We start from the raw sequence: 13,490 nt of genomic DNA on the forward strand, positions 1-13,490 counted from the left end.
TTTTAGTACTATTTTTTTATAAGAGTTTGTAAATGAATATGTTTTCTGAGACTCACAGCGAGATTCGCATTACAGTAGCTCATGCTGACCATGACTTTGTTCCAGGAGCGGCACAAACAATGCTTGTTTTTCCAGTGTTGTGAGGGTATCTGAATCTGGTCCTGTGAAATTTCAGTTCAAAGTAAATCCAGATGGATTAAATCAAGGATGCTGCTGAAATGCAGGGTGACTGGGGAAAAACGAACAAGGAAGGAACAAGTTTGGATCATACTACTGAAACAAAAGATATATGGACATATGAAACACTAAAAGACCATTAGAAAATGTATTTATACTAAATTAAAACTTTATTGACTAATGTTCTCCAGACAACATGATCTGACAAACTATGGTTGCATACATGCAATGAAGTTGAACACAACAGTAGTTTAACATGGAATGTCAAACAAATTAATATAATGTATTAAATGAAAGAATTTATCTGTGTTGCTGCAAAATGAAACCAAGCTATGTATTTCCTTGGTCAATCTGTGTTCAGCTAAGAGGCTATGCATTTGAAGAAACTGGTAGATTTCTTTAGCATGTATTTCAAATAAATTAGTTAGAATTGTACTCTTTAAAAATCCTTCCAACTTCACTTGCATTTCAAACAAAATCTAAGTGTAAACACTAAAGTTGCTAGAGCCATCTAGAAAGACCTAACTGTCAAACTCAGAGTGGGCATTATAGTTCAGTAAATGTGAATATTTAGAACAAGAAAAATACCAGTTACTGCAAAAGCCTTGTAGGCATATTTTATTATTAATCCAGCACAAAGCACTTCTTCTAAGTTTCTCACGTAAAAGACTAAAGCTTGCTTACAGTACTACATCTTCTATCATTCAAGCATCATTATTACCTATCAGGGAGACTGGCTAGATGACCTAATGGGTCTTTTCCACCCCTAACTTCTACAAAATAAAATCATTCATGCCAGCAAGAACACGGTTTGCTACATCTTGGGCTTGATCCTGTAGGCTTTGCTCAGGCAAAACTCCCAAACACTTAAGAGATTTTCCAGAGCAAGACATCCAGGATTAAGCCCTTCTGATTTTTTATTTTTAAAAGAGCATCCACTTAGGATACATGGAAAACATTCTATAGAATTAAAAAAATATAATGACATGTGCTTCACTTGCATTGAAGGAACCACAGAATGTAAACACCATAGTGGCCCACATTTTCACCATATCCATGAGAAAGTGTCAACTGCAAGTAACTTGTGTGCGTTTATTTCTCAGCCTGTGTTTCCAAGGGTGTTTTGTGTATACCTTTACCTCCACATCCACACACATACGCACTCCCTTAATATACATAAAGGTGTGACAAAATTCACTAAAGGCAGTTGCTTGCTCATCTTGATGCTTAAATCTGCAAGTGGCAGCAAACTGTGTTTTACAGGATGCTAATTAGACTGCACATGAGCAGCAGGACACAAGTATCGCTGTGAGCAAGACTGTGTCATTGCCGGTTCCACAAGCATGGAGCCATCCCATTTATGCACATGACAAAATATACCTGCATAAAGGGCTGGAAGAGCAGGTGACCAAAGTATTTCTTGGTGGGCCATGTCTAAAATTTGAATTGAACAACTCAAAGATGGTAGATTGTCCTCACAGGAGCTTTCTGACAACCTGGAGGACCCTGTAGGAAAGTTTACCTTCAAAGTGCACTAAGAATGGAATGTTCTTGACAGGGAAATGATCAGAAGCAATCCTGGACTTTTTTGCATATTGAATAGGAAAAATGTTTTCATCTTCAGGTAGCACTTCACCCTGACAAATGTGGGTTCAGTTATTATTAGGTTTTAGCGTTACAGAAGATTCTTTAGGAACAAACATGATAGTACACACATACACATACACTCAGATATTTACAGCCTTTCTAGAAAAACAGCCCCTTACCTTAGTACTACCTATCTTTTTCTTTTTTTTTTTTTTAGTATTTGAATTCTTTAAACCAGCTACATTAAATACCAATGTGTAATGTACCACCCCACACCAATCCCACATCCCCTCAAAAAACAGCAATTATTTCAAAAGTTTGTTTGCTTGTTTGTTTTTTTATGATTGTTAAAATCTCCTGCTTGAGACTGTTAAGTACCACCTCCGCTGGAACAAGATCAGCACTGACGGCATCTTCCAACGCCCGTCGTTTCATAGTTGAGCAAGTACTGCAGCAAGAACCTTAGATCTCCAGGTCGTCAGGTCGAGGCCTGCTGCTGGCTCGGCTGCTGGCTCTGCTGGGAGGCCTCTGGTCCACAATGGTGAGGGGCTGCAGCTCGTGTCCCGATGCCAATTTTTTAGTGTTCTGGTGCTCATCAGAGAAGTCGAAGGGCTGGGCATGCGAGTTGGAGATGGTGCTGCCAGCCTGCCCCATTCTGTTCTGCTCCGCGCTGTAGTTGGCCCAGTTTTGCTCGCTGGCTTGCTTATTGTAGTTACGACAGGAGGAATTGTTCCTGTCTCCAGTAACAAGCTTGTACCCTGGGGGAGACATGGGAGACAAGGGGGCGGTCGGTGAGGAGCAGCCATTGTAATAAGCATATTTGGGGGAGCCACAGTCCTTGGAAGGGCTCATGGCACCGCTGTGGGAGTAGGGGTCGGTTTTGCCTTTCACACGATCCTTGACACCCTTGAAGAACACGTAGAAAAGCTCAATGATGTTCAAGGCAAGAGACACCAAGGACACCACCAGCATGAAGAGGATGAAGATGGTTTTCTCAGTTGGACGGGAGAGGAAACAGTCCACCCTGTGTGGGCACGGATCTCGCTCACAGGTGTAGATGGCATTCAGACTAAACCCATAAATGTACCACTGTATCAGCAAGAAAGCCACCTCGAAGACAGATTTAAACAGGATGCTGATGATGTAAGTACGGAGCAGTCCCCCACGCATCTTCACTTTGCCATGCTCTTCGATCCCATACTTGAATTTCTTAATTTCTATTTGCTTGAGGTGCATATCCACATTCACGCCATCATTTGCGACCACTTTGAGCTCTTCTTCTCTTTTGTTCAGCTTCTCTTCTTTCCTCATTACATAGAACACATGTGCCAGGTACAAAAGGGTAGGTACAGACACAAATATGATCTGCAGAACCCAAAAGCGTACATGGGAGATGGGGAAGGACTTGTCATAGCAGACGTTCTCACAACCAGGCTGTTGAGTGTTACACCGGAAAGCAGACTGTTCATCTCCCCAAGCAGATTCGACTGCTGTCCCTAATAGCAAGATTCGGAAAATGAAGAGGACAGACAGCCACACTTTCCCTCCTGCAGTAGAATAGGCTTGAACTTTGTCAAGAAGTTTTCCTAAGGCACTCCAATCACCCATCTTCACAGGATGCTGGCTAAACAAGGACACAAAGGAAAAAAAAAGTAGGGTTAAGGCAGAGCTTGAATACCTTTGACAGACTAAATCACAGAGCAATGCTAATAGAGCAGTGGTGTCAGCTTTGCTGTAATTCATGTGTCTTACACGATCTGAAGAGAAAACAGAGTTTTAGTCTGCAGGTGGAGTGGGAAATCAGGGAAACTGAAAAGAGAAAGTACCATGTAATGTCTCAGAGCAAAATGAAAAAAAGGGGTTCCTAATTTCATTCCAGTTTTCAAGAAGCCTGTGACAACCCTCAGTGACCATTGTGGTTGGCTCAGCTTCCTTGGTGGCAGCCTCAGTTCAATGACCTACACCTGCCTCAGGTGGAAAACAGCTGTGACACACTGCTGAAGCAGGGTGTGGAACTAAGCAGTGGCACTGCCTAAATATGCCAGGAATATATGAAAGATTTCTCAATTTCAGTGTGTATTGATTGTTCCCTGTAATTTTTACGCTCAATCATTCAGATACTAAAAAAGCAAACCATGGGTTAACATAAATACAAAAGATTACATTAAGTTAACGTTAGATACATAAAACTCTATCACTGCAAAATGCATGCTGTTTTTCCTACACCAGCATTAAACTGGTCTCTTGCTTATCACTACACAGTGTGCAATACATTTAAGAGTATAGTTCCTGATGATGCCAAGTTTATACTCTACTCAGCTTCAGAAAAAAAATTGCTTTCTAAATACAGCTTGTACATTAGTATTTCCAGATCAAAGTTAGCATTCTTTACCTATAGTTTTATGAAGCAACCAAAAATAGTAAATACATGAAACACAACTAAGATAATGTTACCATATTGGAGGAACTCGTTTCCTGTTTATCTGTGATTTGCTTAATTCATTGTAGTTTCAGATTTGCGTTTGCATCTTTTTGTATTTAAATTCCTTCTTTGTTTTGAAAGGAAAAAATATTCAGCAAGAAAAAAAGAAATAGGTAAATGAGCTCTTTCTAAGGCAACTCCTGGCTTGCAGTTTGCATTCCAAGTGTTGAACACTGCAAGTTTAAACTGTCTCCCCGACTTGAGTTTTAAAGCGTGCATTTCTGGGACACAGGCAGGTTCTTGGGATATCTGGAAATACACAGGATGACATAAAAGAAATAAAAATTCCTGGGAAGAATAAATTTCACTATAGATTTTTATCAACTAGAGAATGGCAATCTTATATTCATAAAAACTTACATTTTAACTTGCCCCCTGAAAAAGCATGTGAAATCAGGAATTTAACAGGAAAAATAATCAAAAACTTTCCCCTTTAAAGTGGATGCTGCTGGGCATAGATATTTGTTCCGCGCATGCTGAGTAATCCCTTCCTGGTATTAACAGTTTTTATAATGTCCAAATGATTTCCTCCCCACTGCATCATGGATATATCCCCTAGTGAAGGTCATTTATAGAAAAAGCACTTTTTGGATAATTCATAAAATAGGAAATTTTAGCACCAAGGAGACTTGCTTTCAAGAAGCAGTGAGTCACTGGAAACACAAGACTGTAAATCTGGCAAACTCAAACATAACAATAAATGTCAAATAAAAACACACCATTCCTGCCATCAGAAAGAGTCTGACAGAGTAATGGGAGACAAGTGTCTAAAATAGCTTTGAGATGCCAATTATCTTTGAACCCCTGAAAAATATACCAGGGCCATTTCCTCCATTTGCCTAGTCAGCTGGCTCTGAAGCTCACCAACCACAGCCTGCTGACCCTTCCTCATATAATTAGCTCTTCTCATGAATGAAGCCCCATCAAAGGATCAGGCCTGCTTCAGACTTTGAAATCTGGAAGCCTCTGCTGGGAGGAGTATGCACAGCATGTTTATCTCTGACACATCCCCTCAGCCATCCTCAGCTTTCATCTTTCCCGGGTAAAGTGAGTTTGTCTTTTTGGGCTGGGGCGGTGGACAGGAGTCAGGCAGAGGATCGCAGAGGTCTCTGGAAAGGCTGAAATGAAATGTGACTACATTCTTCTCAGGCTGGGATTGTTAAAACAGAGAACAGCCTGTAACTATACAACACGTGAAGTCTGTTTTAAAGGCAAACTATTTGCTCCATGTCCTAGAAGTGAAGTGGACAGAAGGAGCCTTTTTCAAGTAACAGCTTCTTGATTTAATTAGTCAGCTTTCCAATGATTTTAAACTACTGGGTTAACAGACTTTCCTCAGACTAAACGTTTTTACTGTCTAAATGTTATTTCAGATTGAAAGCCTGATTAAGAAAACAGAGAATGTGTTATTTCTAGGCAGTTATGTGTTGTTTGTTTTCTAATTACACCCCTTTCTGGTTCATTAATGCAATGTGATTTACTTCAGTTTTGACCTACTTAATCCCACACCTGCAATAGTTGGAGAATTAACTACCTATTTTTTAATTTGCTTCAGCATGCAAAATTGCTAAATTTCATCTGTGTCCTCTGGCAATATAAACTCCAGGAGGAAACATTCCATGCTTGAATTACTCATACATAGTTTTGAAAAGCAACTTTTTTAAACAGAGATCAGTTACATGCTAGCCTTTGCCAGTGATAAAAAACCCCACATCAATTCAAAACATTGTACTGTTAATCAGATAACCTTGTGGTGGCACAAATATATTATTCCTTTTCTTAAGTGGATTCTATTGTGTTATGAAACACAGTACTTTGCTTTGTTGTAGAGAAAATTCATTCATCGGATCTAACTTGTTTACTTTCAGGGCACTGAAAGACCAGTTTTATTAACTGACTACAAATCTGTTTACCAGGTATAGAAAGAGGGTTTGTATCAAATGGGTATTTTAAGTATTCTAGCTTTGTAAGTAGTTTCTAATGGTTGGCAGAACCTTTAAAAATAATTCTTCAATATTCTGGACTAAAACTTCTTTTAACTCTTCCAAACACCTTAAGTGAGTCCACTGAATGATACAGGCTGGCCTGTTCAATTGATATGATTTCACTACTTTAGGAATTTAAGGATATGGCTGATGATGAGTACGTGTGTTTCATGAGTTCCTGGTGATTAATACTTTACAGGATCATAACCTTCTTCTGAGGCAGACTAATGCTGGCCTAGTACTAAAATATAGCAGTCTTTAAAAGATGGATTTCTTCCAGGTCCTACTGTGTGTGGGTAAAGATAGGAAAAAAATCCATAGAGCAGCAGGAGATCTGACAGCATTCATTGCATGGGTTTTGGATGACCAAATATATAAGACATTTGATTTCTAGGCCACAATTAAGAAATTCTAGAACTATTTTTTATGGACAGCATTCATCATGTCATCTGGTTCATATTTTCTGAAAAGAATAATGCAAACTCAGGGCTGTGGTAATGTGCCCAGGTCTGACTACAGTGTTAGAAGGTCACATGCTAGCAGATGGAAGAGCAGTAAGGGTTAGAGTGGGTTCTAAAATGGGATCATGCAGCTGAAGCAACTGGGAAACAGGACAAAGTTTTGGTTTTCCAACAACTTCTGCCTTTTTATTTGTGCTTACACACACATATGGACAAGAGAGAAGGTTCTGGACCCTGAACATCAATCGGCTTGAGCATTTCTCAAAAGTAACATGCATTGCAAAGAAAGCAGATGAGATGTACAACTCGTCGAGTTTGGACAAGTTGGAAAAGGGAAAGCTAGTTTTCTGTAATCTTGCAAAAATAAAAGAATGTCTTCCAGACATTCCTCTGGGAAAGTAGTGTTCATATGTAGGACTGCAGATCAGCTTCAGTTCATTTCATCCACCGGACAAAGATTACGCATTAAATGGTTGCAGTAACTAGAACTTAGTGTCACAACTATGATTTTCTTCTTTGTCTGCCAGTATTTCTGGTGATCAGTCACTAGTGGATCTACCCCACAGCCTCTGCCTCTCACATGTTGTACCCTCCCCACCTAGTTTAATTTTAAATCATGTTTGCAAAAGCAACTTTAAGCACTTTCTTAGACGGTCTCTAGTTGTACAATCCAGGTCTACCCTCTGTGTTAATGCCCAGATTCATCCCTCTCCTGATTCACTCTGGAATTAAGGGAAGGAAAGCTGAATTCCCTGAGGGGGCCTTGGGCCCTCTGATGCTCCTGCTTGAGGATTTTGAAATCTGGATGTCTAAAGCATACATGGGCATAAAAAAAACAGCCCCGGTGCCTCCATGCAAGACAAATTCAGTAGGTAACAAGGGGAGGAGATACTAGTGACTGGGGGAGAGAAAGCAATGTATCTAATGAAACAGATGCATTGCTCAATGTCCTCTAACCTTCCCTGTGCCCACAGGAATCCTTGGCCTTGGTTCACTGCAGAGACAAATAAAATTAATCTTTTGGGCTTGCATAATATGAGAGATAGCTTGAGATAACTTTACAGTGTTGAATCTGTCTGCGTTCCTGTGTGTATAAGCATTCAGCTTTATGTCGCAAATCAAATCCCTCGTGTCCATTCCTCCCTTCCCTCTCCTGAACCGAGTCTGCTACTTGCCTTTCTCCCATTCGCATGCTTGTTAGGTATTGTGGGTCAGCGCCAGTGTTTGGCTTTGAAGTTTCTGAAGGAAACACTTCAGTAAACATCCCAAAGACTAAAAGCTTAAATTTTGCAGCATAGTGTGCTGTCCAGATGTTAAAAATGGCAGGATGAAAGCTTCACGCAAGTCCTCTAACTCGCTCCCTATGCACGCGCACACACACACACGCGCGCGTACATGGGGACATCACGCAAAAGGTGTCCATAGCCCATTTTTGCCTCCATTACCAGGGGTTTTCATCACAAATGTCGCATACAAAAACGAAAAGGAATGCCTTGGACGAAATATGCTGCTTCGCGAGGCTCACTGGGTATCTCAAGGCAAAATATGAGGACACATATAAGCACACAATATTCTTGTTCATGTGTTACTTGATAAGATAGACTCTGTGCTTCATCTGACTTTCAGCTGAAGGCTTTTTCTGCTTCCTCTTGTTGCTTTTTAACTACTGGCAAGCAGTAGGCAACAACTGCTATAAGGAATCACTCCAAGTCTCGTTATTTCTCCAAAAGATGCTGCTCAAGCATTTATTCCTCTGCATTTTGGTCATTCAAGTCTTCAAGGGAATGTAACATATAGAGATTATGACACATATTGTGTGTATTTTTGCACAGTCCTTCCTAGACAACTTTCATTTATATCTACCCAAGACTTTCACAGACATTGCCAACGTGGTAAGGCATATCATGATATTCCACATTCCTTCTCTAAAATCCCTCACAGAGGTTGCTAAAACAGAGTAACTATATACAAACCAGGTTAAAAATCCGTAACGCATGTCTGGATTTTATCACATCTATTTTAAAAGAAAAGGGGAAAAATTATCAGGAAGACCACGTGAAAGTCACTACTTCAGTAGCTGCAGCATTTAACAAAGCACCTAATTAAGAACCTTGCTCTGCTCAAGCTATCAGGCATCAATCAGGATTTCCATATGAAAGCAAAATGTGTGGGCAAGGAATTGGACGCACTCAGGGCAAGGTCTCTCTGTTAATAACTTCTGAGGCAATTTCGGTACAACAGAGGAGACTGAAGCGCGCCTCAGTTTTTTTCTTTAGAGGAGCTGAGTTACCCCGAGAGCAGTGCAGGGGAGCGATCGCAAGTACTCGCAACAAGTATGCAACTCAGCCCAGCACTCACAACTTCGCTGTAGTTCCTCCTTCGCTTGAAAAAGGTTATAAGTTGTAAAAGTGTAACACTTCTAGAAATGTATAGAAATATGACGAAAGAAAGTAAAGGATTCCTCCAAGATGGAACTTCGCTTTGCACTTTAAGAGAATCTACGCTGTTAAGAGATGTGTTTTTTTAAAACAAGTTCAACCATGAGCGCAATAACACAGGATTTCTGGGGGGGAAGGGGGAGGGAGAAGAAAAGAAGTGTTTTCAGAAAAAAAAAAGTGATACACAAAAAGATGAAAAAGGAAAACTTTCAACTTACCCTTGCTGATCAGCAGTGAAACTGGATCAGAGTACTTCTTTGGATGGTTAAAGTAAAATGGAAGAGCACGTTCAGGCACTCAGACCTATCTATTTAAACTTTAAAAGTCTACTCCTGTTTTGTATTTTTCATCCTTCCTTCCCCACTAATGAAAGAAAAGTGCTGATACCTCGTAAAAGTTTTTTCTAACTTTGAACACTGGGAGAGCTTTTAACAAGTTTTCAAGCCTCTGACTGTGCGAGAGGAGGGGAGAGGGAGGGGAGGCAGGGGAGGAGGGGCGCGCTGCGGGCGGAGAGCAGGGAGCTGGGGGAGGAGGAGGGAGCGGGCTGAAGACAGCAAAAACCAGCCCGCGTAAAGACACAGAGCATGGAAGTCCACTCTTGCTGATGTAACAAAACAAATACAAGGGCAATTAGCAGCCGCCTCACACCCCCCTCCCCGGTCACTGGGGCACCTGGGTGGCACCGTGTCCAGATCTGGGCTCGCCTGAGACAGATGAAACAGCTTGGCTCTCTGTTGTGCACCAGGAGTTTCACTGCAGGGAAAGGGGAAAATGCATTGAAAGGGATTAATGGGTAACCAGCGCGGACCTCCTGGACGCTGGGGCTGCTCCCTCTGTTCACTCCTCGCCACCATTCAGGAGAGGAAGCCCTCCCAAGCCCTCTCTACTTTTTGTTATGAACGCAACAGCTTTGTCTGCTGAGGTCAATTTCCTTTACGTGCACACATGAAAGTACACACCGGGAGCAGCGTGTTTGTTTCCACAGGAGATACACATCACATATTTTTTTTACAGACACATGTGTGTGTGTCTGTCCCATGGGAGAAATGAAGAAATGACCTCAAATTCCAGGAAACTCTTTCCAGGAAATTTCAAAAAATAAAGCACAGTACAGAGAATCAGTCTTCAATAGTAAGAAGAAATGCTCCTGATAATTTTTGAACACATTTTACAGAGTAAAATCATGCTCCAAAACTGATCTATGCAACTGGAGAAAACTAGTTTGGCTTTGCTCCTGACCAGACCCTAGTTAAATGCTCCTTGAAAAAATGCCTCCTCCGTGGAACAGAGATTAATTTATTTGTCTGTCTGTGTTAAGCTCCTCACACATGGAATCGAAACTTCATGAGGAGTTGGTCTTGTATTTGTTCACGTCATGCGGTATTAGCTGCTCTGTGGGACTGCTTAGGAGCTTCTCTAGAAGTGTTTGTGGTCACATAGTTCTCCATGAAGTTTCACAGTTTGGGTTATACTGGACTCATTTTGGTTTCAACTCATGTTATTCGCAGGACCTATTTCTGGGCTCAGTACCATGGAAGAGCATTTTTTGCTCTTTGAAGGCTACAAAGGAGGGAAGAAGTCCAGTAATGGTCATTGAGAGCTTCCTAGATAAAAGTCCTCTACAGTTTCTTCTTGAAATAATGAATGTTACACTATACTAGACAACCTAGATATTACTGCTTATTTTGCACAGCTCTTCCCTACTGCTTTTCACCCAGAACTCTCTCAAAGTAAGGCAAGGTCTTTGTAGAAAGCTACTCATCAGGGAGCTTTGAAGCTGGGAAACAAATACACCATCCTGGTTCTTGCTCTGGAGCAGTTTGTAGCAGACTACACTGCCTCCTGTTTGAGAAAAAGAGTTAGTACACTACAACTGCACACCTTCTATTCCCCTTCCTCCAGCTGCAGACGGAGACAGCTGGTTTCCTCAGTTTGCCCTCTTTCCTTTGACATTGGCTGTTAGATTTTACAATTTTGTTTTGGTTTGTTTTTTTTTTTTTTCTTTTACAGTTGTCCAAGCCATATGGCAGAAAGAAATCCCATGTTTTCTGAAGGTTGTTTTCAGGTTGCCTTTTCTCATCACATTAAGAGAGAAATGGAACTGTGTGCCTAACAGGCTGTGAGCCCTTCTTCTTGAGAATGGAAAAATTGTAATACACAAATCATAGCATTTCATAGCCTTCATGACTATTGTACAGACAGGGAGCAGAATACACATAGTGCTCCTGCAACAGCCCTGTAAAACACTGGTCATTCTGGAGCAAAGTACAAAACTCTGTCAACATGGCTATGTGTGTATTGATGCTGGAGACATGGAGGACATTTGGGATGTTGTATATGGTGCTGCTGCAAAAGCTGCCCCTTAGGAAAGCAGAATTATGCCAGGGAAAAAACCTTGAATCATAGCATGCAAGAATACAAAGCTATCATTCCCTGTCAAAGCTGGCAGGATCACAGGGTTCAGCTTGCCCGATCCTGCATTTCTCCATTATCTTCCTGTATAGGCTTTGCAATTTTTCAAGCATTTGAAAAATTTTGAAAGAAGGGCGGAGAATCTTAAAATCCACCTTGGAAAACTAAAATGTGTATGTTAGTAACAAGGAAAGAATAATTTTGCAGCCATATTAAGCATAACACTTGGCTTTCTTATGGCATTATCCACATGCAAAGAGAAAGTTTTACAAGTCTCCACCCGCAATACTTTGTAGAATTAGGAAAGATTATCATTAGTCCTGATAAGAATTACTTGGAAATGTCTCCTAGAGTTTGGAACTACATCTCCATGGTCATGTTCCACAGCCTAATACCGGAACATATTCAGCTTCAGGTGATGCAATGATCTACCATTTCACAAGGTTACCAGAAAGTCCCACACTCATTTGCCTCACAATGGAAATAAGTTTTTCAGAATGAACAAACATCCTCATGTGCAACCTCTCTTCAGGTAAAGCTGTGTTCAACAAGAAAGCAGGGGATATCAAGACTGACATATTTGTAAACCTGTTCTTCATTACGGTCTAAGAGGTGGGTAAGAAGATCACAGTTAGGTTTGAGGCCTTGTATTGTGGAAGACAGATAGATTCTTTTCACCTGATAGAAATTAATATTTTGGGGCCTTGAGCTCCCTGGGACTTCTACTGCCATCCATTGACATTTTGACTTTTGGAGCAAACAGCACTGTCTTGTGAAACAATCTTTCAGCATGGCAGTGTGAGGACTCCAGAACCTGTTTGCCTTTCACTGTGACTCAATGCAGTGCTGGAGCCTAGGCTCTGTCAAGGGCATCTCTGGGACTGAACCTCAGGGTGACTTCCACAGGGTTTCTGTACACTCTCTGTGAATTCTCAGCTGAATCAGTGAAATAGTTTAGAGCCCACAGTACTGCTGCTGCTTTTCTACACAGACTTACCAAATGGAACCATAGATTGGTCTATTTAGTATTTCCAGCTCTTGACACAGATTCATGGTTAATAAAGAACTCAGTCCACTATATATATCTCTCTATTTTTATATATATGTCTCTCTATATATATTCTATATATCACCTGAACGCAAGTGCAGCATTCTATACAGAAACTTTTTTCCTCATATTGCTTACAAATACTCCCTCAAAAATATTTGATAACCTAATTCGCTGGGAAAGCCCTAGTGAATGTTTCATTTGGAAGTTTCTCCAGTCCTTTGACCATTACCAAATCTCCCATTGATACCAGCGGGGTTCACGGTCTACTTCCAATTAAGCATACCTGTAATTTATGGAGCTCTTAAAATGAATAGCATGTCTTCACTTGTTTTCAATTTGTTTGCAAAATTCACATCCCAGTACTCCCATTCACACCACTGTCCTCATCCGGTGCAATTTGGGAGAGGAATCCAAGGACCAAATATAATGCGCTGAATATACAGTACGTGGAGATTAATATACACAGCAATGCAGATTTTCTTAGGTGCTTTCAAGGCAGCTGTGCAGTCACCCACATCCCTGAATGGCACATAAGCTTCGGCAGGTTCCCTTGGCACACACTTGGCTTTAAAGACAGACTTGTGAATAATGCCCTGATTCATGGCCCATAGAGGTAAAGCTTTTCAGAACATCCAAGGAACAATAATGTGTGGTATTTCTTGATTACCTAAGCACATAAATGTGCAGACTAATGCTTCGGAGTTTTTTTTTGTTGTTGTTTTTTTTTAAGCAAGCACCCAGTGTTTTTTGCTTGTTTAAGGAATTAACATCACATAGAAATACAACACAGCTTTGAAGTTGCTGGCCACAGTGCTTTCACATTCTCTCAGCTGGGGTGATTGGACTGGAGCCCGCTGTAAGATGCTGCACCCAGCACCATTGGGTGTGCAAAACACA

The 13,490-nt window shown here is 40.9% G+C and overlaps 1 protein-coding gene across 1 annotated transcript; it reads right to left on the reverse strand.

The window, feature by feature from the left end:
• Window positions 1-324: 324 nt before the first annotated feature.
• On the reverse strand, window positions 325-9,742 carry GJA1 (gap junction protein alpha 1). Its single transcript, XM_008934005.3, has 2 exons — window positions 9,349-9,742; window positions 325-3,388 (listed from the first exon to the last, which is right to left on the reverse strand). The coding sequence occupies exon 2, from the start codon at window positions 3,370-3,372 to the stop codon at window positions 2,227-2,229; it is 1,146 nt and encodes a 381-aa protein (XP_008932253.1). The 5' UTR covers window positions 3,373-3,388; window positions 9,349-9,742; the 3' UTR covers window positions 325-2,226.
• Window positions 9,743-13,490: the final 3,748 nt, after the last annotated feature.

Source organism: Manacus vitellinus, unplaced genomic scaffold (genome assembly GCF_001715985.3).
Source record: "Manacus vitellinus isolate BGI_N305 unplaced genomic scaffold, ASM171598v3 scaffold_4_pilon, whole genome shotgun sequence".
Lineage (NCBI taxonomy): Eukaryota > Metazoa > Chordata > Aves > Passeriformes > Pipridae > Manacus > Manacus vitellinus.